Source organism: Silurus aristotelis, assembly GCF_946808225.1.
Source record: "Silurus aristotelis genome assembly, chromosome: 11".
Lineage (NCBI taxonomy): Eukaryota > Metazoa > Chordata > Actinopteri > Siluriformes > Siluridae > Silurus > Silurus aristotelis.
Genome location: NC_139584.1, coordinates 26,037,529 through 26,063,125, shown reverse-complemented (window position 1 = coordinate 26,063,125; position 25,597 = coordinate 26,037,529). Strand labels below are relative to the sequence as shown.

The 25,597-nt window shown below is 40.7% G+C and overlaps 1 protein-coding gene across 1 annotated transcript in view; it reads right to left on the bottom strand.

The window, feature by feature from the left end:
• Positions 1-261: 261 nt before the first annotated feature.
• adgra2 (adhesion G protein-coupled receptor A2) overlaps positions 262-25,597 on the bottom strand; it is a 60,671-nt gene continuing 35,335 nt past the window's right edge. Inside the window, exons 3-19 of the mRNA XM_083554007.1 lie at positions 17,918-17,989; positions 16,183-16,254; positions 15,251-15,322; positions 14,330-14,493; positions 12,328-12,541; positions 12,078-12,242; positions 11,279-11,477; positions 9,860-10,009; positions 9,578-9,739; positions 8,904-9,101; positions 8,629-8,809; positions 6,984-7,192; positions 6,113-6,240; positions 5,039-5,162; positions 4,733-4,881; positions 3,242-3,331; positions 262-3,065 (exon numbers count right to left, since the gene is read on the bottom strand). Of these exons, the coding sequence (XP_083410133.1) occupies positions 1,592-3,065; positions 3,242-3,331; positions 4,733-4,881; positions 5,039-5,162; positions 6,113-6,240; positions 6,984-7,192; positions 8,629-8,809; positions 8,904-9,101; positions 9,578-9,739; positions 9,860-10,009; positions 11,279-11,477; positions 12,078-12,242; positions 12,328-12,541; positions 14,330-14,493; positions 15,251-15,322; positions 16,183-16,254; positions 17,918-17,989 (3,823 nt within the window). The 3' untranslated portion in view covers positions 262-1,591. The remainder of the gene's footprint in view (positions 3,066-3,241; positions 3,332-4,732; positions 4,882-5,038; positions 5,163-6,112; positions 6,241-6,983; positions 7,193-8,628; positions 8,810-8,903; positions 9,102-9,577; positions 9,740-9,859; positions 10,010-11,278; positions 11,478-12,077; positions 12,243-12,327; positions 12,542-14,329; positions 14,494-15,250; positions 15,323-16,182; positions 16,255-17,917; positions 17,990-25,597) is intronic.

Here is a 25,597-nt window from a genome sequence, read left to right as displayed (position 1 = left end):
AAAAGGAAGAAAGAAAATAGTAAAAAAATAAAAAAACAAAACATGTAGAAGAAAAAAACTAAAAAAGAAAGAAAGAATGAATGAAAGAATAAAAGAAAAAAAATTGTTTAAAAAATAAACAAAAAATAATGTAAAAGAAAAAGTACAATTAAAATTAAACAGAAAAAAATAGTTGAAAAAGAAACAAATAAATAGGAAAAGAAAAACCTATGAAAAAAGTAGACAGACAGACAGACAGACAGACAGACAGACAGACAGACAGACAGACAGACAGACAGACAGACAGACAGACAGACAGACAGACAGACAGACAGATAGATAGATAGATAGATAGATAGATAGATAGATAGATAGATAGATAGATAGATACCCTGAACCTGCTCACACAAAGGTGGACTCTTTTTCCAAGTGCTATGGGAAAACCATGTTAAACATGATTACAAAATAAAATCTTTACCTAAATTTCTTCCAAATGCAACAACAATGAAATCACTGCTTACAGCCATTATCATCTGGTGGTATGTTGTTTTGGCAGTGCATTTGATAAATGGCATGAGTGATCCGCTAGAGGGCAGCATAGACCTGTGGTTCTCATTATCATATTGGCCTTTGATACACACACACACACACACACACACACACACACACACACACACGAGGGACACTAATAAAACACACACATTAGTTATTTCCTGCTTTGCAACAGCAAACATTTTTCTGCAGAAAAATAAAAATCCAGCATCCCCCCCCCCCCCCCCCCCCCAGTGCCAATACATATTCCGCAAATAAAGCATAGAGGGAATGTCAACTCACTGCAGGTCCTTAATACTGGAACGGTTAAGCCAAGAGGTATTTTTCAGTGCTGGAGAGAGAAATAAAGCTAAATACTGTAATAGTCAATTAATACATCCATACATTCTTGCATACATACATACATACATACATTCTGACATATACATCTCTCATTATCACATGTGCACGTTCGCCAGATACCCAGATACAAAGCACGACAAACACATTTAGCATTATATAAAAATTTTTTTACAAAAAATAAAAAAGAGCAAACAAATCAACTGGGAATGCACTTCTGTTTCCACTGATATGCATAGACAAAAAGAAAAAAAGAAAAAAACTTTCACTTTTTTTTTGCAATAGCTTTTAAATGTCACACATTAGACAGATTCTATACCAAAAAAAACAATACTGTGGCAACATTTCATCACGAATAATACTGAATTGGAAACGGTTCGTTTTTTTTGCATATATGTATATCCCTTCATCTTTTTACAATTTTTTTTAGCAATACAACAAGGTCCAAACAACACACCTCCTGCTCCTATCTGGCACCAACATGCATTTGATCCCTCCTAAAAGTTTAACAAATACATATCGGGCAAACAGTCAGGTATGAAAGGTGCAAATTGTAATTCACTGAAAATGATTAAACATATAATTGTCAGGGAGGCAAATCCTGGAAGAAACCCCATGTTTCCTTCCCTTGGGATTAAAGAAAGGAAGGTTTTTGCTGAATGTGCTCTTCCCTTTAACACAGAATGTTAGCTGATTTAAATAGAGGTCACTTATGTCACCATCACACTGTTGTCTCACTCTTCCAAACCCCAGGCCTCATCCCAACTGACCCCTGCGAATGGTCCGATCCACTTGCGTCCAGTTCAATCACTGAACCTTTAATCAGTCCATTCGATGTGGCAGGAAGCGTGGATGGGGTTGTGCCGCTTGTATTTCCAGCAGCTTTTATGGTGTCGGTGTACAACGGAAATGACCCTCGTTTAAAGTCTTTATCGACTGCGGAGACCAGTTTAAGGTTGTCCCTGCTCGTACTGCGCCTCTGCCCATTCTGCTGCATTGCAACCCGACTTGCTATCGAAGGCAAAAGTGGGAAAGGCTTCCTGCTTCCACTGCTTCCTCCGTCGCTTCCTTCCGAAGGACTTGTTCCCGGTCCTTCCCCGCGGTGTCTACCGTTGGTCAGGGGACCATTACGGCTCTCCGATTGGCTGTTTCGAAGACTTCCATTCTCACTGGATGCATATCTGTGAACATGGTGAATGTTGACTTGGTCCGCCCCAGGTGGGCCCAAGGCACCTACACTGCCACCTCCTCCACGTAGTGCTTTCAGGCGATAATGTCCCCTTCCCTCCCCCCGGTGGTGGTACTGGACACTTCCAGCCTTAGTTCTACCGCTAGTCTTTTTACGCTGTTGCTGATGAACAGGTAGTGTGGTGCTAATACTGGGCAGCAGCATGTTGTTGGCAGGTTTGCTGTTAGTGTTGTTCTCCGTGCTGGTGCTGGTATTGGTGTTAGTTCCTGCCCGAGCTTTTGTTGCGTTGTTGGCATTGTCCTGCGTCACCTGCAAAAGGTTGGTGAGCTTGCAGGGTCCATTGACAATACTGCTAGAGCCACTCGGAGTGGACGACGACCTGGCAGAAGAAGAGTAGTTGCTTTGTTCTGCTGTCGGAAGAGACGCAACAAAAAGTTGGGAGCCCCTTTCAGAAGTGCTCTGAACTCCAGCAGTGGCAGTGGAGGGTTGGCTGTAGGCTGCAATTGGCTGTGAGCGGTGGTACCCCCGGCAACATCCAAGCCAAGCTGCCTGGACATCCAGGCGTTTAAAACAGTGATGAAGCACCAAGAAGATTCCCAGCCCTGTCGCTGTTCCGCCATACAGACAGCTGAATAACTTCCTCTCTCTGTCTGTGTGCCACATAGCCATTGCACCGCAACACCACAGAAGCAAAAACACAAACTGAGTCGCCACCAGTGCCAAGAACTGCACTTTCAGTGAGTACTGGTCCTCCTGCACTATTCCAGCATGCACTGGGCCAACTGTAGAGTCCGTTGAAAGTAAGCTGGTACTGGCACTTAAAGCTGGCTGGGCTTCAGGTAAAGGAGTAGATCCAGAGGTGGAGCATGGAGCTTCCTTGGCAATGTGGCTTGCTCGGCTTCTCAAGCGTGCTATGGCACACAGGAAGTAGATCCAGGTCACTAGGATCACCAGGCCAGCAGGGACATAGAAAGCTCCAATACTGGGTTGCCATACCAACCAACAGCTGCAAAAGTGTCAGAAGAAGTAGAAAGTTTAGAAGAGGCCAAAGAATTACTTAATGACGGGTAAAATAGTGCCATCCCTTCGTCATATAAGTCCCATATGACACATGACGTGTGTCTATGTGTTCAACGTGTTATCTAAAGGACTCGTACGTAATCACTGTATTGTTATACTCACTAAGGAATGTTGTCCCCATAGTTGTTGATGTTGACAGCTGCAGTGATCCCGCATATGATCAGAGGAACGCCACCGGCTATCAAATAAAACCTACAGAGAGGGAAAGACATGGAATGGTTCTGGATGACACCCCCAGCTAAAAGAAAAACGGCAAGTAATGTCCTTGTAATCTGCACAGAATGAACAGATAGTAACTGACATTTCCAGAAAACGTACTATTGTTGATTTTTGTTTAATATTTAAGGAAAGGAATCTCCAGTGTTAGTGAACGAGTACGTTATTTTTACCATGGGAAATTCTGACATTTTTTGGCCTTTTAACCTCAATTTTTGGGAAAAAGAACCATTATGGTGCAATAATGTGAGCAACAAAGAATTTTTTTATTCAGTGTATTAATCAATCATCATTGCCAAAGTGCTATAAATGCTACGGATTTGGTGTTTTTGTGTTTTTTTTTGTTTTGTTTAGTTATTTACTAAAGGTTTGCTTCCAATTTTCCCCCTAATCTTCAGCCCATCTCAATTTCTTCAAGCTCTACAGGATCAAGGCTTTAAGTTCCTATATAGTGTCTAGATACAGTCTCTTTACTGAGACAAGCATCTACAAGATTTTACTCAAACATATCAACTGCCTTTAATACGACTGGACCTTGTTAAATCGAAAACTCATAATCGTTCAACACTTTTTGTTCAATTTGACTGGATGTACAGTATAATTCTTGTCCTGGTCTGAGTTGTATGCTGCGAAATAATCCACTGTGTAGTTTCTCAAGAGATGCTAAAGAAGAAATGCTCTGAGTAGGAAACAGAAAAAAGATTTTTCCCAGAGACAGGCCCTGTGTGTGGCTAGCATAGAGGTCAGTGGAACACATTTAAGAGGTCAGTAGTACAGTGTGAGAACCCTGGCTGTGGGAGAACAGGAAACTATATGTGTGTCAACATGCGTGACTGACAATTAGCATTATCGCGTATTCGATTTATGGCTTTTCTTGCCACTTTTTTATCTATTCCACTCATTGTATATTTTCCTTGACACTCGTTCTCTAATCTTGCTCACACTAACAGATGGTTCTTGGTTCTTATAAGAACAATGGTGCTCTTTGTCAGGTTTTGTGTCAGGGGGGACTTGTACCCATATAAACAGTGCTTTATATCCACGTATTGCTCCTGTCTGACTCCGTCTCTGATTCTTAAATAATTCCACCTCTATTTAAGTGCTTGAGAACATACAATATGGTGAGCAAAAGCAGTAGAACGATTTTATAGTCACCGCATCCACAGGATATGGAGATCAGTATAAACTAGTATTAAACATAGTCTTCTCAAATCCTTCTCAAAACCTTTCAAACATCAATTCTAGTTTAATGAAGAAAGTATTAAGAAATACAACATAGTATGTATATCAATACTACTAAACATGGGCGGGTTTAGAATGGTGTAAATGGCGTGAGAGTAACTACGAGGTTAGGACATTTAGATTAACATCACTGACCTGAGCATGGGCCGCTGAGTGGGCACCACTGTCCCATCGCCTTCTGGTTCCCGTGGAGACTGCCACAATGCCTCCTTAAAAAGCACCCGTGCGCTTACACCGATCCACAACAGAGTAGACAGTGATGAATAATGCAGCACAATGCCCACCTAACACACACACACACACACACACACACACACACACACACACACACACACACACACACACACACACACACACACACACAAAACAGTTACCTAATAAACACAAGACGGCTTGCAGTTAAATGTGCTGGTATTTTTTGACATAGCTCCAGTAACCTACCGTTTGACACGCAATCGGGTGGCTGGTTAGACCGATGCCCCCAGCGAACACCGCCGTCGTCATGGCAATGTGAAAGCAGGTGTTGAGCAGGGTGTGCCAGCTTTTCCTTGTAATCCGAATAGAGCTGAGGATGTAAAAAAGGATACAGGATAATGAAAAGTCAGATTTCCTGACACGTCTCTCACTTTTTGTTGCTTTTTATTGTTTCATGCTCTGCGCTCTAACGCCACGTCCGTACTAACATTAACACTAAGACGGTATTTTTTTAAACTAAAAAAGTTTAAAAGATTAAAAAGATTAAAAAGTTCCGGGACTAGTTTTGTAACACGCCAAAAGATGGCACCACAAGGTTGCAGGAACAGTCACAGGGAGCGCTGATCTTCATAAGTCAATGTGCCAAACGACATCGTCCATCAGGACATCAGGAGCTGTGCAACTGGTGGTAATCAGACCACGTGCACACCCTGTCACTGAGTTCTCCTTACACGTAAGTTTCTCGCCGGAAACGACATGATCTCACTTCCACACCCAACCTACTCGCTAGATTTGGTTCCTGTGGACTTCGCCCTCTCCCCGAAGATGAAGCGTCGGCGTTTTGACACGCTTCGGAAAGAAGACTTCCAGGACATATAAGTGGCAGGAACGCTGGAAGTGCTGTGCAAGGGGACTTTTTTGAAGGTGATCGTGTGTAAACGTAGATAAATATATAAATTAATATAAACGTCATTTCAATTTTGCAGCGCGAACCGTAAAAACAGAGGCTTTTGAAAACGATGACGCATTTTTTTGTCATTGCAGTGACATGTCAAAGGTTGGAAAGTAAATGAATGCCAGGTGGAAATGATGCAGTTCCAAGCTTCTAACATTCATGCACAGTACAGGGATGTAAGCCTTCTTAGACGTTTCAGTGTGGATGAGCGACTTTTGGGAAACGGTTGAAAACGTAAGTGTGAAAACACGGTTTTCAGATGTATCCGGATTAGTTGTAGACGTAGCCTATAGCTGAGTACTGAATGTGTAAGTACTGAATGTGTAAGTGCTAAAGTAAACGATTTAGCTATTCTGGTTCGCTACCTGTGGTGGAGTATGTACGTGAAAATGATGGTGAAGAGGCACAGGAGGAGCGCCGCAGTGCAGGTGTACACCACCGGGTGGAGCACTTCCACTGTTGCAGGACTCAGACCTGGGAACTCAGGCACCTCCTGAGATAGATAGATAGATAGATAGATAGATAGATAGATAGATAGATAGATAGATAGATAGATAGATAGATAGATAGATAGATAGATAGATAGATAGATAGATAGATAGATAGATAGAGAGATAGAGAGATAGAGAGATAGAGAGATAGATAGATAGATAGATAGATAGATAGATAGATAGATAGATAGATAGATAGATAGAGAGAGAGAGAGAGAGAGAGAGAGAGAGAGAGAGAGAGAGAGAGAGAGAGAGAAGAGCATTACAACAGCCACATACTATGAATCGACATCAAGGAACTAATTGCATTAAACTCTCTATGACTGCATTCCTGAGCCACCGTTTTTGCCAAAACTCAATGTGAAGCTAAAGTTCTAATTAAACATCAACCTTCTCACATATGACATAAACGCTATGAAAGTCAGTCTCAGGCCAGGAAGCAAGGCTGCTTTCCAGAGACGTGTGAAAGCCAGGGTAGATGGAATACCCCTTGCCTTGTGTCAGGAAAAAGAGGTATGCGGTGTTAAATGTCTGTTATTAATAGGAGATCCGTCCTCCCTATTTAAAGGAATGAGTCTATCCCAGAGCAGCTCATTAGATAGATAAGATTTACTTGAGGAAAAGCTATTCATCTCCAAGTGCCTCACTTTGTTTAGATTATCACAACACTGATACAAATTTTTCCAAGATGTGGCCTGATAGTGAAACAACAGTACTGATCCTTTGGCTTGGACCATGGCATTACCTGAAGCAATGCATAGTTACTAAGCACAGTACAGCGTAGCGTTGAGATACTAGCGTCACTGTGCGCTAAGTGACAGCCATCCGTACTCCAACTCCCATGATGCTTGAGCGCCTGCAGAGTCCAGTGTGCAGCGACGGGATCGTGACCAGGCGACATGTGACGCAGCGACACAATGATAGGAGCTGATTTGTTCCACATGCTGCATCCATCTATAAGTGTGAAAGAGAAGACATTTTCTTCGTCATTTGAGGAGAAAGGACATGATGGCTTGCCTACAAGTTTGTTAGCATAGCTAGATTTTAGCCATCACTTGAGAATTTCCAAACATTAATTTTAAGGAAAAAATAAGCCAATTTTAAATTTGATGGCTGCAACACGTCTTAAAAAAGTGTTGGGATGCGGCAACAAAAGTCTGTAAAAAGTAAGTGTTTTTAAAATGTAACCGTTCAAAACATTTTGCAGCTAATTAGGTTAATTGACAACAGGTCAGTAAGGTGATTGGGTATAAACATGTATCTTATATGTTTTAGAATAATGTTCCAATAACAGTTGAATGTCTCATCAGTTACAGAACATAATGTCATGAAAAGTTTAAAAGAATCTAGAGAAATCTCAGCGCACAAGGGACTAGGGCGAAAGTCAACATTGGATGCAATTGATCTTCGGGCCCTCAGGTGGCACTGCATTTAAAACAGTTATTATTCTGTAATGAAAATCACTACATGGGCTCATTAACACCTTCAGAAATCCTTGTCTGTGAACACAGTTTGCCATCTCATCAACAAATGCAAGTTAAATCTCTATCATGCAAAGAAGAAGGCATGTGTAAACATGCTTTAGAAATGCCACCATCCTTTCTGGGCAAAAGCTCATTTAAGATGTATTGAAGCAAAGTGGAAAACTGTTCAGTGGTGAGATGAAACGTAATTAAAATTTCTTTTGGAAACAATAGACAACACATCCTGTGGGCTAAAGAGGAGGGGGACCATCTGGCTGGCTAAAGCACTCAGTTCAGCGGCATCTCTGATGGTATGGAAGTGCATTAGTACATTGTTTTTAGGGAAGGACTTGCATATTTACGCAAGACAATGCGAACTGCATGCTGCATCTTTTACAAATAAGAGTCTGGGTGCTGAACTGGTTTAACTGCAGTCTTGACTTTTCACCATTTGAAAACATTTGTCGTATCATGAAAACAAAAAATACAACAAAGGACACCCAGAACAGCTAGAATATTGTATGAGATACATATAGGGGCAGCATTCCTCTCTCAAAACTTCAACAACTGGTCTCCTCAGTTCCCAGATGTATACGGACAGAAGATATAATGCTACACAGTGGTAAACATGGGCATTTCCTATGACTTGTTGCAGAGATTAAATTCAAAACTAACCTTATTTTTTCCCTAAAATGGTACATATTCTCAGTTTAAACATTTTATGATATTTTTTGTTTTATTATGGATAGAATATAAATTTATGAGATTTGCAAATTATTGCACTGTTTTTGTTTACATTTTGCAACTTTTTTAGAATTGGGGATTGTACCATGTTGACACCAGATACATCAAATCTACTGGTTTGCAGGCTTCTATTGTAGATTTTTAAATGGTTTTCACATTGTCAACACCGTCCTGGGAGCTCACCGAGGCCTACGTAGATGACCGGTGTGTTCACACTCCTCCTACGAGCTGCGCCGCTGGAGTTTCCGATAAACGGGAAGAACCTTCCGGTACGGAAAGCGACGAACTGCAGCTTACAGCTCATAGGAGCGTTCGTAGGAAACAAGGATGGAGGAAGAGAGACTGAAGCAAGTGCTACAGCATTCTATAATAAAAAAATAAAAAAATAGAGAGAAATTTGTAGTAAAATATAATTGCATTTTAGGAGTTACTTCTCGCCAAATTTTATTCGATTTCACCTTTAAAGGAAAAGCAGTGAGGGACGTGTTGTGGGTTCCGGTTGTACAGCGGAAGTGTAACTGCTGCTTGTAATTGGAGTCTATCCCGTCCAATCCGCTGGTGCCCGAGCGCTCTCGTCTCTCGTAGGCAGTGCAGGTCATGCCGGTAAAGTGGGCGGGGCGGATCAAGTGCGCTTCCATAACAATATTCCGAGAAACCTACAAGGAAATGGTGAAATGCTTGTGTGATAATGTATTGTTTTTTTCTTTATAAAACAAGCATACTCTGTTTCAGGGGGTTGATCCTTTCCTCGAATTCATACTGTACACACGGCAGAAGTTGACCAAAAATGAACCCCAATGCTTAAGAACATGATTCGGAACACGCCGATTTCCGCAACGCCATTAAAAATATTATTTTCACACAATGAAACTAGCCTTTGATTATCTAATTGTGCCGCTACTTGCCATACAACAAGACTAATATGTGAAGCCATGACCCATGCTCACCCCTCATGCTAGCTTATAAATGCTATGATTGTTCTGCTAGTGTGAGTCTGCCCTGAGGCCATAGAGCAGTGCATTCTGGGAGGAAAAACACAATGTCTATTTCCTTAGCATAGCACTCTTTTACAATACATCGACTAAAAGATGCAATAGCCACAATAGCAGTTGAATCCTAGAGTATCACCTACCATGGAGAGATCTTGGGCGTTAGGGTGAAGCTGGGGCCATGCTAAAGTCTCTAGAGAGAAGACTATAGAGCTGCATGCTTGCCTCTCCTTCTGTGCCTGGAACAAGATCTGATCATCCACTTGCATCAAGTTACTGCCCATCTCCACCAGCACTTCCGAAAGCTGAAACACCAAGCGTACATAACGAATGAATAACTGTAGCTTGTAAGACCTAAACATCCAGCACCATATCTGTCAGATGTTAGACACTGGAAACATTCAAAAATCGCATCTTGTACAAACCTCACGTGACTGATCAAGATAATCCAAGAATTTCTGCAGCAATTGTGCCATGTAGAAAACATCCACCGCATCTTTGAAGCCTCCAGCCTCCAGCGTGTATGTCCTCACCTGGTGAGCCAGTGTCACAGCATTCGAGGCATTCATGGGCATCTAGGACACAAAGGTTTTTTTCCATTTAAACCCTGGTCTCAAGAAGTGACATTCCAACAGGTTTTTTTTACTTAACCAGCAAAAAAAAAAAAAAACACTGGCAAGGCTTCAGGCACTGAACTGCTTCTGATAGAACAAACCATCAGATTATTTTAAATGGTTCAGAGACCTGCCTCTTAAAAAGGTCAAAGAGTAAATAATAAATGTGTAAATGTGTACCTCATGGACAGAGGTGGAAAAAGTAATAAAATATTCTACCCAGGTAAAAACCTTTTTTAGTTAAGTACAAGTAAACTACCGGTCAACTACAGTGGGGGGTGGGGTTGGGATTCAAGTGTAGTTTAAATAAATAAATAAATAAATCTCAAACTACTTGTTTTTATTCAAAGAAACACCTATACAAATTAAAGTGCAATAACAACAAAAAAGAAAAATAAATGAAATAAAATAAAACTACAGTCCATGACTTGTGTCTAATGTGAGTTATGCACTTATCCAGAAAAAAAAATCTCCCGTTGTAATATTTTATAATTGATGATAATGAGAGAAATCGCAAATGCAGATTCAGAATTCAAAGAGTGAACATCCACCAAATAGAACACAAGCAGAGAAACGATGATGATCAGGTGATCAGGAATGTCTCTGTTCTCAGTCATGTTTACATCACTGACTCCCTCTGTCTCATTCACGTAAACCCCAGACTTCTTGTTGCCTTCTGACTTGCTTGTTGTTATCTTCGTAAAATACCCTACATCTGTGGTGCGTGAGAGCCAGGAAATGATACACCAGTGGAAGGTCGAAAAAGCCGTGCGATTACAGGAAATAGGTTGACGGGCTGAAAACTGATCGTGTACATTAATCCAAATAGATTAAAACTAAAGTAATGAGCCTGGTTTGAAAATGTAAGAAGTAGAAAGTACAGAAATGTTTGTATAAAATGTACTGAGTAAAAGTAAAAACCAGTGCTGTTTTATCCTTCGATAGAGACTCCAAAGCTCTTCTGTATGTCTGGATAAGAGCGTCTACTAAATGCCATAAATGTAAATGTAAAAATCCCCTTCTTTAAAAAAAAACTACCACTTTTAAGTCATGCTTTTTTAGTTACATCATCACCTTGAAACTTGACTCCCTTCAAGGTCTGCCAGAAACAGGCCTTTCTTGCCAACACTACCTTGAACATCTCACTGTTTAACTACTGCCAGAAGTAGTGTATTGGTAAAAGGTTAATAGACACAACCATGTAAAACTGGTTGCTGGTGAAAAACGTACCAGTAAAAAGGTGTGAAGAACATTGGTGATGTCATTGGTGTAGAGGCACTGAGAGTAGTCTCCTTCCGCCCACTGTCCCGAGCGATCGCAATAGCGAGACGCCCTCTTCTGGTCAACGGCACCCCCTACAGCCAGAGATGGATAACGCAGCTGAAGGCAGTGCTGGTATGAAGTAATTCCAGCTAGAGTTCTTGGCCACCTAAAGCATATTAGACATTAATGTGAATGATCATTCACTTTGTAGAATAATCATACACCAGTCATAACTGTATGGTTACTCATAACATTATGACCACCTGTCTAATATTGGGTTGCCACCCCCTCTTGCTGCCAAAACATTCCTGACCCATCAAGCATCAACAGCATGAACCTCTTCAGCAATTTAAACTACAGAAGCTCGTCTGTTGGATCGAACTACTACTCTCGCCCGTGACCCTGTCGCTATTTTACCACCGTTCCTTCCTTGGACCACTTTTGATAAATACTGACCACTGCAGACCGGGAACAGCCCACAAGAGCTGCAGTTTTGGAGATGCTCTGCAGCTAGTCGTCACAGTGGGGCCCTCATCAAACTCACCTTATCTAACGCTTGCCCATATTTCCTTTAACTTTGAGGACAAAATGTTCACTTTGTGCCTAATATATCCAACTCACTAACAGGTGCCCTGATAAAGAGATTATCAGTGTTATTTACTTCACCGCTCAAAATGTTACAATTTCATAGTGTTATGCCTCGTTAGTGTATATAATTTTGATAACATGCTTAACATTTAGAGTTGGTCAATAGTTCCAGCCTTACCGGAACTCTCCTCTATTATTGGACACTCGTTGCTCAGGGCAGAAGGTGGCGCTGTTTTCCAGCACTACGATCTCTACTCTACGTGAGACGTTCCCTCGGCCTGTCGTCACCACGCACTCCCACTCGCCACTTGCATCCACGTGTACGTTGGACAAGATCAGCTCGCTGGAGGGAATAAAAAACCGGGGCGTTAGGGTACATAACGGTTGGTTACGCCTATCCGAATACATTGCATGTCTGTCGTCATTACCTTGTGATAACAGTGCAGTCATGAAGAACGCTCTCCTCTAGTAGAACTCCATTCTCAGGGTTGTGACCGACAATTTGGCCTCTGTGGCGCCAGTGTACGGCAGTGATTTTGTCCACCCGAGCGGCAGTACAATGGAACGGCAGCCTGTCTCCTTTAAACACTACTTGCCGCAGCGAGGGTAACAGAAACAGAGTGTGCAGCTCCAAGGGACCTTCTGGAAAAGGCAGACATGCACACATTCATCCTTAAATGTTCTCAAGGGACAAATATTATAGAAATACTTAGATATACTTTAGAATAGTTAATGTGCAGCTTGTATAGCAGCATAAATGTACTGTCCTCTAAAAATAACTCAACATACAGCCATTACTGTCAAAATAACTGCAATAAATAGTGAGTAAACCCTAAGAAAACATGTCAAAATTGTGTTCATAGTGTCATTATTTTGTGTGAGCACCATCGCTATCCAGCACTGCCTTAATCCTCCTGGGTGTGGAATTCACCAAAGCTGCACAGGTTGTTGCTGGGATCCTCTTCCACTCCTCCATAATGACATCAAGGAGCTGCTGGATGTTAGACACATGGCGCTTCTGCATCTTCCAATTGAGGACGCCCGACAGGTGCTCAGTAGGATTTAGGTCTAGAGTCATACTTGGCCACACCATCACCTTCACCTTCAGCTTCCTCAGCAAGGCAGTAGTCATCTTAGCGGTGTGTTCGGGGTCGTTATTATGTTGGAAAACTGCAATTCGGCCCAGTTTCTGAAAAGAGGGCATTGTGTTCTGCTTCAGAATGTCACAGTACATGTAAGAATCCATGTTTCTGCAGCTTCCCAGTACCAGCAGCACTCATGCAGCCCCAGACCATGATGCTACCACCACCATGCTTGACTGTAAGCAAGAAACAATTTTCTTAGCTCTCCTCACCAGGGCGTCACCACACATGCTGGGCATCATCAAACAAGTTTATCTTGGAAAACCTCGGTATGACCCTGGCCACTGTACTGTAACTCAGTTTTAGGATGTTACAGATCTTATAGCCTCAGCCATCGTTGTGGAGAGCAACAATTTTAATTCTCAAATACTCAGATTCTTTACCATGAGGCGCCATGTTGAACATCCAGTGGTGCAGTGCTGAATGGGGCATGTGACTGCATGGTTAAGCGACGTACAGCTGTTATAACTTAGGGTGTACTCACTTTTGCTGCCAGGTATTTAGACAATAATGGCTGTATGTTGAGTTATTTTTAGAGAACAGTTTTATACTGCTATACAAGCTGCACATTCACTACTCTAAAATATATCCAAGTTTCATGTCTATAATATTGTCCTTGAGAAAATATTCTAAAAATGTTGCTGAAATGTGAGGGGTGTACTAACTTTTGTGAGATACAGTATATAAGGGTTCTAAAAATGTCCTACACAAGGCAGTTTATTTATTCCATCTGGTAAATACCTTAAAAAAAAATGAATTACTTTTTTCTTTTTTGATAAAACGAGGTGGGGGAAAAAGGCCATTTGGTTTGGGTGTTTGTTTATTCTTTGCTCTGTTACTGTTCAGTTGAATATGAATAAGCCGGTATGAATCAGAGATGTTTAGCGGCATTTAGGCTGCTTTTTATTCATAACAACAAAACCACAGTGGAATTACTCATCGACATTCACCTCTAGACATTGAGACCCTGAGACATTGCACAAAATAAAAGGGGGGAAAAAAAAAACATAGAAATGAACAGAAAACCATGGAGAAAATAAATCAGGTCCCCAGTGGGAAAAAGCTGGAGCTTGGAATGCAAGCTATGGAAAATTGGTGAGCAAGATTTTAAGCTGAGCTCCAGCCAGGATGTTTTTTATACAAAGAAAGTCGTATTTTCCGATTATTTAAACCGATTTTGGAAGCTTTCGTTCAGCAAACTGACACTTTTTGACGATCCGTGTTCCAGTGCTCTTTAAAACCGATTTGAATTCGACCTCAATATGGACACATGGACGCATTTTCTCACCGCAGGTCAGATCGCTCTCCTTTAGTTCTCGCAGCGGTCTATTCAGGAACCTTTGGGGATACGTGCACAGCGTCTCATCTCCGAGTCTGGCCGAGCTCGTGCGAAAGAAACCCGGCACCCATTGCAGGCCGCAGTCACATGACAGGAACTCGGAGTCAAAGTTCCTAAGAGGGGAAAAAAAGCAACTTAATCCTATATAGAGTCTATATTTGTTTTAGGATCTGTTGAACAGAAAAATTTTCACAATCCGTTTCTATTCAATATTACAGAAAATCAAATCTCGTTACCTGAAGGATGATTTTGTTGTTATATGTTTTGCAAGTGTGTGCGTATAAAACCAAACATGATGCAACATGGTACATTCCTATGGTACATGATGAGAAAATACCTCTTCCGACATTAATATAAAGGGTCATAAATACATGCTCTTCTACACACATGCTAAATAAATCAATTTCTTCACAGCTCCCTGGTGAGCTCCTGGCTAGAAGAGAGAGCTTATACAATAATCTATCACGTTCGTGAGCCTCGAGTTTTTCACTGTAAAACCCCTAGGAGATTAAGCTTGATATCAATCATATCCTACATGGCCACGTTATGGGATTAACCAGGCATGGCTGACAAAAGAACCGGCCTTTCTTTTAGAAGAATTTCATCTTAGATGGGAATCAATATCAGGGCAATGACACACACATAGACATTTAGAGGGTTTTCACACTTATCCACCATCATATGACTGTTGAAGGCATTCTTACTTTACCTGACATGTACCACGATACATATTTAACTGGAATTTTTAACATTAGATGCTTTGGGTATCTGTTCGAGTGCATGTGATGCATTTAGAATATCCATAATGCACTTCTCCTCATGCTGCAGTGGTTTGGTGAAAAAAAAAAAATTCCAAATTCTTTTACTCACACCAGCTTCAGTGAGGGAAGCTCCTGGAAGATGTTTGGCTCCAGCGATGAGAAGATGTTTCCCGAAATATTCCTGAAACCGCAGAGGTGTAAACAGTATCTGAAAATCATGCTTGAGTAAAAGTATAGATACCTGACTTTAAAAACTTTCTCCGTTACAAGTAAAATTCCGATATGATTCGAGTAAAAGTCTTAAGAGTATCGGACTTGAACGGTACTTGAGTATTTGACTCATATTTAACAGGCTCATGGATGCACTAGTTCTCAACACCAAGTCACATGTTAGTGAAAATCCAAAACCAGCTGATTTGTGAGGTTTTATTTCTTTAAATACAAATCAAATTGTACACCTCAACACTGCATTAAACAAAATCAACACAACAGCCTCTTTTACATGCCAGATTGAAACAAAAAATCAAACAAGTCATTAAAATTACAGTATTGTATCACAAAGTAGTGGTGAAGAACCGTTAGTAGTTAATGGACAATCATTTTAGAGGTGACTGTGATTTGATGCGCCTCTCAGTCTCATTTTTATTCATCTGGGCACATTTTATTCTTGCTCTTTTTTAACTGCAAATGATTCCAGCAGTGCTGAAAAGTCGCTGATGCGGGTAAGGGAGTGTTGATCCTTAATGAAATCGTCAACAGAGGTGCAAAATGTAATTGGTAATATCATTGTCAATTAAAATATAGTGGAGTAAAAAGTACATCTATTAAATCATATATGTAGTTGAGTAGAGAGTAAAAGTTGCTTTTACCTTTGATCTTTAAGTAAAATTTGAAAGAAGCCATAAAATTGCTTAAGTATAGTGACAAAGTACATTTACTCAAATACTTTACTTTAATACACCACTGTGTCAGTTGAAGTCAAAAAGTTTTTATCCCATTTATAAAATATGGGTAAAAAATGGGAATTAGACAGTGGCTTACAGTTTGGTGAGGTTGGTGAGTCCCTGGAACATATCTGGAGTCACGCAGCCGATCCGGTTGTTGGACAGGTCACTGTAAACAGGACCAAAATGGAATACGTTGAGCAATCCAGGCCAGACCAAGACCGAGAGTTCTGCACAGGTTCACCATTATGGTCAAAACCTTTCAGCTTCTTACTCCACTCTGAAATGCTTGTAAGCACATACTGGAAACGTTCTTTAAAAGGCTTGAAGTAAAAAGCGACATGTGAGATCTACAAGCTACTATAAACTCATCATAACCTAACCCAAACAATACAAGACAGGAGACCATTAAAGACTAGAGAATGGTGGAGACTCTGCTTCTCCTCGCTCATGTCCTCGTGTCCATTTGCTACCACTTCAATTGATCTCTTCGCTATGTGTCTGTGTGTCCTCTATCCTTGCCTGTTTATTTGGGCAAGCCTGTTGATCCAACTCTCACAAAACATCCGAAAGGGAGGCAAAGAGATGGAATGAAAGTTTACACCGAGTTTGTGAAACTGCTTCCAGGAATACAGTTCGAGAGCATTATTGGAATTCGGGATCGGTCACTTTCAGCTAACAGAAGCTGTATCGTCTGTGGCATCGTTTCTGCGTTCAAAAATTCCTGACCAAACTATTTCCTGTGAAATAAACTCCCAGTAGAGTCTGAACGAGAGAGGCCACGCTGTGACTATGGCTTGTGGTTGCTTTAAAACACAATGAAGAAAAAGCCAGTGAATGGTTAGTTGCGTTTATACTGTCATATTTTAGAGCCATCCCAGAATCCTCTGCAGACTCCTGCGGTTCCCTCAACAGCTGGCTGAGGGTTTCTAGTGTGCCATATTAGATGTTACTGTCAGGATAATTTATTATTGATGACTAACAGGATTATTGCAAAAGTGCCATAATTAATATATTCTGATACTGGTTTGTTACTTCACAGACTAAGAATTACATCAGTTTTAACATTTTGTCTAAAGTTTTTAGTGCCAATTGAACTGCTGGAAGAGCTAGCTCATCAGACCTTTAGAAGGTTAGAAGCCTGCTTGTGACTCAGCTGTTTAGACATCAAGTGGAAGTTCTTTCTTCCACCTGGGTGCCAGAACAGTGAAGAATCTTAAAGCTTGTCTTCCTTGTAGCCTGAGAGATGATGTGACCAGCCGAGCAGGAGTAGAGGTAGCTTTAAAGAGATAAAAGAAACTTTAAGAGGAACCAGACTCAAAACAACAGCCATTGTTGAGATGTGCTGCTCAGTGATTTAATGGAGATCTGTTCATGCAAACTGTGGCCCTGAGCCATTGTACTAGACTGTTGATATTAATTACAGTCCACATCCACCTTTAAAATTCTTAAGTTGCTCAGGAACTTCATAGATCTTTCACTTTAGACTGTTCATGTGGAACCATCTCCAGCTGCATTTGAAGAGAATATATTGTATATTATATCTGCGGTGGACTGCTACAAGAAGCTAGTGGAAAAAACTTAGAAATGGGGAGGTGTGAGAGAAAAGCAATATGTGATAACAGGAAATCTTTTTTTTTTTTTATGAATATTCCACAACAAACTGCTGTGTTAAATGCAGAAACAAAACATTTCGGGATGTGCTGTTGTTGAAAGAACAATAAAAAAAAAAGTCCATTATCCTCATTCTCTTGTTTTATATAATGGTTGACTGACTCCTCTGTATAGCTCATGAGTAGTGATTACACAATTATTAATTCCAGTCAACTTACAGTTTTCTCAGTGCTGTTAGACTCTGAAAAGCTCCAGGCATGATGGTGCTGATTAGATTATTCTTTAGGTCCCTGTAAAGATACAGAACACAAGACAAAAGCACAGTTGGTTTGGTTAATTGGAAAGGCATATCGTGCAATATGTTTTTAATGACTATTAAAAAAAAACATTATTCAACACATTTTGGCCAAAAAAAGTTGGATTGGTGCTGGACAAGAAATTCAACCTATAGATATAAACTAGATTGTCAAATGTTTGTGGACACCTAAACATAAGATTGGTATGTGCTTTTTGAACATCCCATTCCACATTTACTCCCCATTTGCTGTTATAATATCCTTTATTCTTTTGGGAATATGCTCCATTAGTTTGTGAAGGTTTGTGGTCATTCAGCTTTTCAATTAATCCCAAAGGTGTTCATTCAGGTTGACGTCAGAACTCAATAGCAGGCCACTCAAGAGCTTTCAATCCAACCCATTGAAATCATATCGAAACCACTTTGTGCATAGGGGCATTGTAATGCTGGAAGAGGTTTGGGTGTCCTAGTTCGATGAAGGACAATTTTAATGCCAACTCATGCAAGGACATCCTATAGAATTGTGGGCCTCCAACTTTGTGGTAACAGGAAAGAACCACATGTGGTGGGAAATATCAGGTGTCCTTATACTTTTGTCAATGTAGTGTATTTTTTTTGTAATCCTTGGTGAACATGAGACACAATCATTTATAGTGCCTGCTTAGTTTAAAAGAAACCTTCAAGAGGGATTAAAAGAAAATTAGGATAGCTTTGAAAAGACAGTTCCTATAATAAAAAAAAAAACCTCTACCTCCTCCACCTTTTTCTGTACCCTAATTTAGCCCTGTAGCCATGTGTTGAAACACTTATCAGTCCAACCCCCCTGAACATAAACAGACTATTGGCCTCTTAATTAACCTTTGGAACTCTTGCCATAATATTTATTAGCCAGGTGGGAATTGGGAGGAATGACGAAGGTCAGTTGACGGTTTGTAACGCTGTGCTCTCGTATGACAAAAATAAAGATCCGGGTTCTTTTCACACTGGTGACGGTTCACTTCAGAAATGTACCAAAGCTTCCAACTGAGACATTTCAAAACTTTAATGAGGCTGAATATATTAAAAAAGGGGACCAGTTATTTACCTCTGAGGCCTCCACTGATCACATCTTATGAGGTCCACAATTTCTGAGAGCGAAGAAGCATATAGAGAAAGCCTCAGGCATTTCCCACAGCTCCATCTATCTCCATACTCCTTCACATCGTGTATAGTCATGTGGCGGCTTTAAATCTGATACGTGTCAAAAAAAAGGCATAGCCTCGAACCTCCAGCGCTCGTATCAGAGGGAAGAAATCTGAGGGTTCTCGTACGCTGACCACAAAATGGTGCAGATGGAGCTTGTGCTTATCCAAGATTCCATCTCTAAGATGAGATGGTGCAGTCAAATCATGTTATAAAACAAAACAGCAGCAGTAATCAGCAGTTGGGGTTTTGTGTGAGACCAGAAAGGCAAAGGAACAGTATTTGCTTGGCGTTTCAATGTGATTCGTTTGGTAAAATGGCCATGTGCGTGAGAGAGAGAGAGAGAGAGAGAGAGAGAGAGAGAGAGAGAGAGAGAGAGAGAGAGAGAGAAGGATGGATAAAATTGTAAAAAAAAAGTGGGTGTATGCATGCTTGTGTGTATGTGTTTATGTCTATACTGTATACTGTATGTCTGTTTACTGTGTGTGTGTGTGTGTGTGTGTGTGTGTGTGTGTGTGTGTGTGTGTGTGTGTGTGTGTGTGTGTGTGTGTGTGGAGGGGGGTAGTTTGTCGGTGTATGTGTGTGTGTGTGTGTGTGTGTGTGTGTATATGTACAGTGTGCATGATTGCGTATATTTGTGTGTGTACATACTGTATTTGTATGTATATGTATGTACAGTGGTACCTTGACATACGAGTGCCCTAACATACGAGTTTTTTGAGGTACGATCGGTCACTCGGTTGATTTTTTGCATTGATACGCGAGCAAAAACTTGAGATACGAGCTCGAGACGCCGCTGCTAGATGGCGAATCGAAGCCAGAAAGCAAAGATTGTGATGAAAATTAAGATAAGCAAAGAAGAAAAAGTAAAAATTTTAAAGTTTATGGATACGTAGTGTACAGGAGTGATAGTAAAAAAAACAGGTTTTCCCTCCGACTCCGCTTATCGCCTCTACCAAGTGAAAGAAGTGAGAGGATTGAGGGTAGTGAAAGAAGTGAGATAAATGAAAGAAGTGAGGGGAGTGAGTGGATTGAGGAAACTGAGAAAAGCGAGAGAATTGAGAGCAGTAAGATAATTGAGAAGAGTGAGAGGATTGAGAGAATTGAGAGGAGTGAGAGGATTGAGAGAAGTAAGAGAACTGAGAAAATTTAGAGGATTGAAAGAAGTGAGATAAATGAGAGGAATGAAAGAAGTGAGGGGAGCGAAATAAGTGAGAAAAGTGGGAGGATTAAAAACCAAGAGTGTAAAAGTAAATGTAAGAGACAATGATATAGATAATTGTGGTTACTAGATTTCTTGACCTCATGAAAATTATGAGCATAAATGAGAGTAAAAGAGAGACAGAGAGGATATTATAGGTGTGTGTGTGTGTGTGTGTGTGTGTGTGTGTGTGTGTGTGTGTGTGTGTGTGTGTGTGTGTGTGTGTGTTGTGTGTGTGTGTGTGAGAGAAAGAGAACGAGAGAGAGAGAGAGAGAGAGAGAAAGAGAGCACACATATTAGAACCTGCACTCATATGGAACAATAGCTGTTTCCTGGCTGGTGTGTCCCAGTCCTCATTAGTGCTGTGATGAAAGGAACTACACTACACACACTTTCCTACTTTTCTCAGACACACACACCACTCAGACCAAAGGTCAGAACTGGGTACACTCTCAGTGTGAAGATCAACATACATCCACTCTCTTATCACTGAGATGGGGAATGTGGAAGTGAGAGAACACACACACATTCACAGACACACAGACACAGACACACACACACACACACACATACACACACACACACACACACACACACACACACACTCTCACTCACTCAAAGACACACACATACACACATACTCTCAGTATCATACTCTAGTAAGCACCAAAAAAGCGTTCAAGTACCCCGATAACTCGAGGGTCTGCAAATTGCATGAACGCTGGTCCATATTGATTCTGCTCTCCACAGATGTTTGTCCTGGATGTACACTTCACACCCATGCTTTACACACACACACACACACACACACACACACACACACACACACGCACACACACAAAACAGTTATTGTATGTTTACTCAAAATGTATCTAAAAAGAGCACAGATGCAAATCATACTTTATTTTCTGTTTTGATGTGTTTATAATATTGCTGTTGTGTTGTTATATAGTCGTTTTGATGTGTTTGTTTAGTTTGCTGATGTGTGTTTATAGTTTTACTGTTGTGTGTTTATAGATTTGTTGCTGTTTTTATTTCAGTTTGCTGTTGTGTTTATAATATTGCTGTTGTGTTGTTATATAGTCGTTTTGATGTGTTTGTTTAGTTTGCTGATGTGTGTTTATAGTTTTACTGTTGTGTGTTTATAGATTTGTTGCTGTTTTTATTTCAGTTTGCTGTTGTGTTTATAATATTGCTGTTGTGTTGTTATATAGTCGTTTTGATGTGTTTGTTTAGTTTGCTGATGTGTGTTTATAGTTTTACTGTTGTGTGTTTATAGATTTGTTGCTGTTTTTATTTCAGTTTGCTGTTGTGTTTATAATATTGCTGTTGTGTTGTTATATAGTCGTTTTGATGTGTTTGTTTAGTTTGCTGATGTGTGTTTATAGTTTTACTGTTGTGTGTTTATAGATTTGTTGCTGTTTTTATTTCAGTTTGCTGTTGTGTTTATAATATTGCTGTTGTGTTGTTATATAGTCGTTTTGATGTGTTTGTTTAGTTTGCTGGTGTGTGTTTATAGTTTTACTGTTGTGTGTTTATAGATTTGTTGCTGTTTTTATTTCAGTTTGCTGTTGTGTTTATAATATTGCTGTTGTGTTGTTATATAGTCGTTTTGATGTGTTTGTTTAGTTTGCTGATGTGTGTTTATAGTTTTACTGTTGTGTGTTTATAGATTTGTTGCTGTTTTTATTTCAGTTTGCTGTTGTGTTTATAATATTGCTGTTGTGTTGTTATATAGTCGTTTTGATGTGTTTGTTTAGTTTGCTGATGTGTGTTTATAGTTTTACTGTTGTGTGTTTATAGATTTGTTGCTGTTTTTATTTCAGTTTGCTGTTGTGTTTATAATATTGCTGTTGTGTTGTTATATAGTCGTTTTGATGTGTTTGTTTGGTTTGCTGATGTGTGTTTATAGTTTTGATGAGTAATTAGTTATAGAACGAATGGTTAGAAATCAGCAGTTAGTTACAGCCTCAGTCAGGATACAGTAATGGTGAACATTACTCTGAATCTAATGGGAAATTCATTGCTCTGATTCACACAAAGGCAGCTCTCCACGCCTTTGAGGCGGACACTCGTCTTCACATTGATGTACATCAGGTCACCAGTGGCCCATTGTTCCCAGAGTGCTTTGCTTTCTGCTCTAATTCCCTGTGCGCTCTGTGACAGGACAACGGCAGAGCGGAATGGTGCACAGCCTGGCCCAAAAGCACTATAGTCGCTTTCCTTCAGAACTGCAAGTGTGTTCGTGAGTGTTTCTGTGTGTGTGTGTGGATGTGTGTGTGTGTGTGTGTGTGTTTCAGAAACATATGTCCATTCGAGTAGGTTCTTTATTTATTCTTTAAGAAGTCATGACTGTCGATGCACCTGGGGCCTAAGAGGAAAAAGAGAAAGCGGAGAGGATGAGAGGAAAAGAGCTAAAGGGTCATTAAGGGTCTCATCCCAAATATACTATTGATGTGGAGCAGGGAGGGAGGGAGGGAGGGAGAGAGAGAGAGAGAGAGAGAGAGAGAGAGAGAGAGAGAGAGAGAGAGAGAGAGAGAGAGAGAGAGAGAATAAGAATAATAGACACTCTAATTGAAAAACATCTTAACCAAGATGAAGGTAAAATGTATGCATGCTTTATTGACTTTAAAAAAGCATTCGACTTAATCTGGCACCAAGGACTATTTTAAAAACGTATTAAAATTGCCATAGGAGGTAAAACCTATGACCTCATCAAATCAATGTACAACGGACAATTCAGCATGAAACGTACAAGATATCTTTCCGAGAAGCGTGGAGTGAGACAGGTTGTTTCCCAAAATTGTTTAACATTCAATGAACTGGCAACCAGTTTTTAGCAATCTGCAGCCCCTGGTCTCAATCAACACAAATCACAAATCAAACGTCTGACCTGGTCCTGTAGTCTCTCACTGAACACGGCTTACAACAGAACCTGGACCTGCTACAACAATACGGTCAGAACCGAGCTCTGGCAGTCAACCTCAATTAATTTCAAATCATGACCTTTTAGAAAAGATCCAGATGCCAGGGAACACAAAACATATTTTCATTAGGCACCAACCAGATAACACACACGTTAAACTACAACTACCTGGGTTTAAAAAAATTGCTTTCACAGAAAACTTTTATCATGCCATTAAAGCAAATAGGGCCATATGCCATAACACGTCAATGTCCTATACAGATCCCAATTAGAATTTGGCTGAAAATATGAGAATCAGCCCTCTATGGCTGTGAGGTGTGAGGTTGTCACGCGGAAGAACATGCCGGAAACTGAAGTGCAGTAAACAATGTTTAATAAAGAACCACAGGGCAAAAGCAGAAAACAGCAAACCAGAGTCTAGGTCCAGCTATAGTAATTCCTGGTAAACACAAAGAACAGACAGAAGCTCAAAGAGCTAAACAGAGTCTCATATGAAACCAAGCTTCTAAACGTAGTGAAGGTAGCTTGGGTAGTCCAGCAGTGTTTGTCAGCCTAAACTGTAGAATGGACAATGTACTTGGTGGGGAACAGAGGTTATATAGCCTGGAGGCTGATGAGCTCCAGGTGTAGATGATTAGTACGTAGGAGAGCTGCTTGGAGTGATAGGTGGGTTATGTGAAGGTGTGGCTGGTGGATCCCTGACAGAAGTCCACTGAGAAATCCAAATCAAGAATCACCACATGGGAAAAACATCCAATTGACCTGCATGCAGATATTGTTGGTCAAATGGTTTTAAAAAACGACTTTGCTGAAAATTTTAGAAACTGTTATGTATCTACTGCACAAAAGCAACAATGGCAACTAAAAGAAAATAAAACGGCACAAAGCCGTAAGCGAACTCTCGCGTGGTCACTACTAGAGCACACTAAGGCACAATGTCTGAAGCGCAGGACAGAGGTGAATCACTACGTGTGTGTGTGTGTGTGTGTGTGTGTGTGTGTGTGTGTGTGTGTGTGTGTGTGTGTGTGTGTGTGTATTATGCTGTGTTCACATTTTCACAGCTGTTAGTGGAATGTATACACACACATTAAAAAGACGTTAGCTAACCCCAGTACTGTATGTACTGATTGTGCAAATGCATTATATCAGGTTGATGTGTGTGTGTGTGTGTGTGTGTGTGTGTGTGTGTGTGTGTGTGTGTGTGTGTGTGTGTGTGTGTGTGTGTGTGAGACAGAGCGAGGCCGGCAGAGGCCATTTTTGTGCCGCGTGTCATTTCCTGTGTGCGCAGAGGCCCTCACTCGTTTATTTTTACAGTTTCCTTTCCCCCTTTTTTTGTCCACTCTGCTTTTCCCGTGAAAGGCGAACAGGGGAGACTCTCAGGAGCAAAAAAAAAAACACTGCACACACACACACACACAAAATGGGGTCCTTATATCTCCGCACCCTAAATCTGCTCCATGCCCAAACCCCTGTGTTCTGTTGCCTCGCCAGGTCATTTCCTGTTCTTGTCATTCATCTAAAATGATTTATACGACTTACAGCTACTGTAATCAGTCACAACTGCCGCGAGCTTACAGAAGTGTAACTCAACAGAAATCCATAAGGGGTCAGCCATTTTCATTCACATTGTTGGTATCTTTGTGTTGCTTTGATGCTGACGCATGATAAAAAGTTTTCGATTATGATCAAAAACCAAACGAATATCTGTTATTCACTTCCTTTTTAAGTTAGTAAGAGCAGAATAACATCGACCAGCTACACTATCTGGACAAAATGTTTGTGGACACTTGACCATAAGTTATTGCTTTTCGAACATCCAATTCCACATTTAGTCCTCATTCACTGTTATAATAACCCCCACTCTTCTGGGAAGATGTTCCACTGGACTTCAAGGTGTGCTTATGGATATTTGTGCTCATTCACCAACAATGGTGTTAGTAAAGTCAGATACTGATGTAGGTGAGGTGAGGAGGCCTGGGGTGCAGTCAGTATTCCAATTCATCACAAAGGTTTGAGGTCAGAGCAGGAGATCGTCCACTCCAACCCATGGGGGCCATATCTTCATGGACCTGGCTTTGTGCACAGGGGCATTAAATATATATGTTGTGTGTGTGTGTGTGTGTGTGTGTGTGTGTGTGTGTGTGTGTGTGTGTGTGTGTGTGTGTGTGTGTGTGTGTGGTTTTTTGTGTATATGTCAAAATCGACTGAGGTAAGAAATAGTCCTTTCTTGGTTCATTTTGATTACACGCTTTACTTCCAGACTCGTTCAGTGGTTTCATGGCAAGGAAAACTCC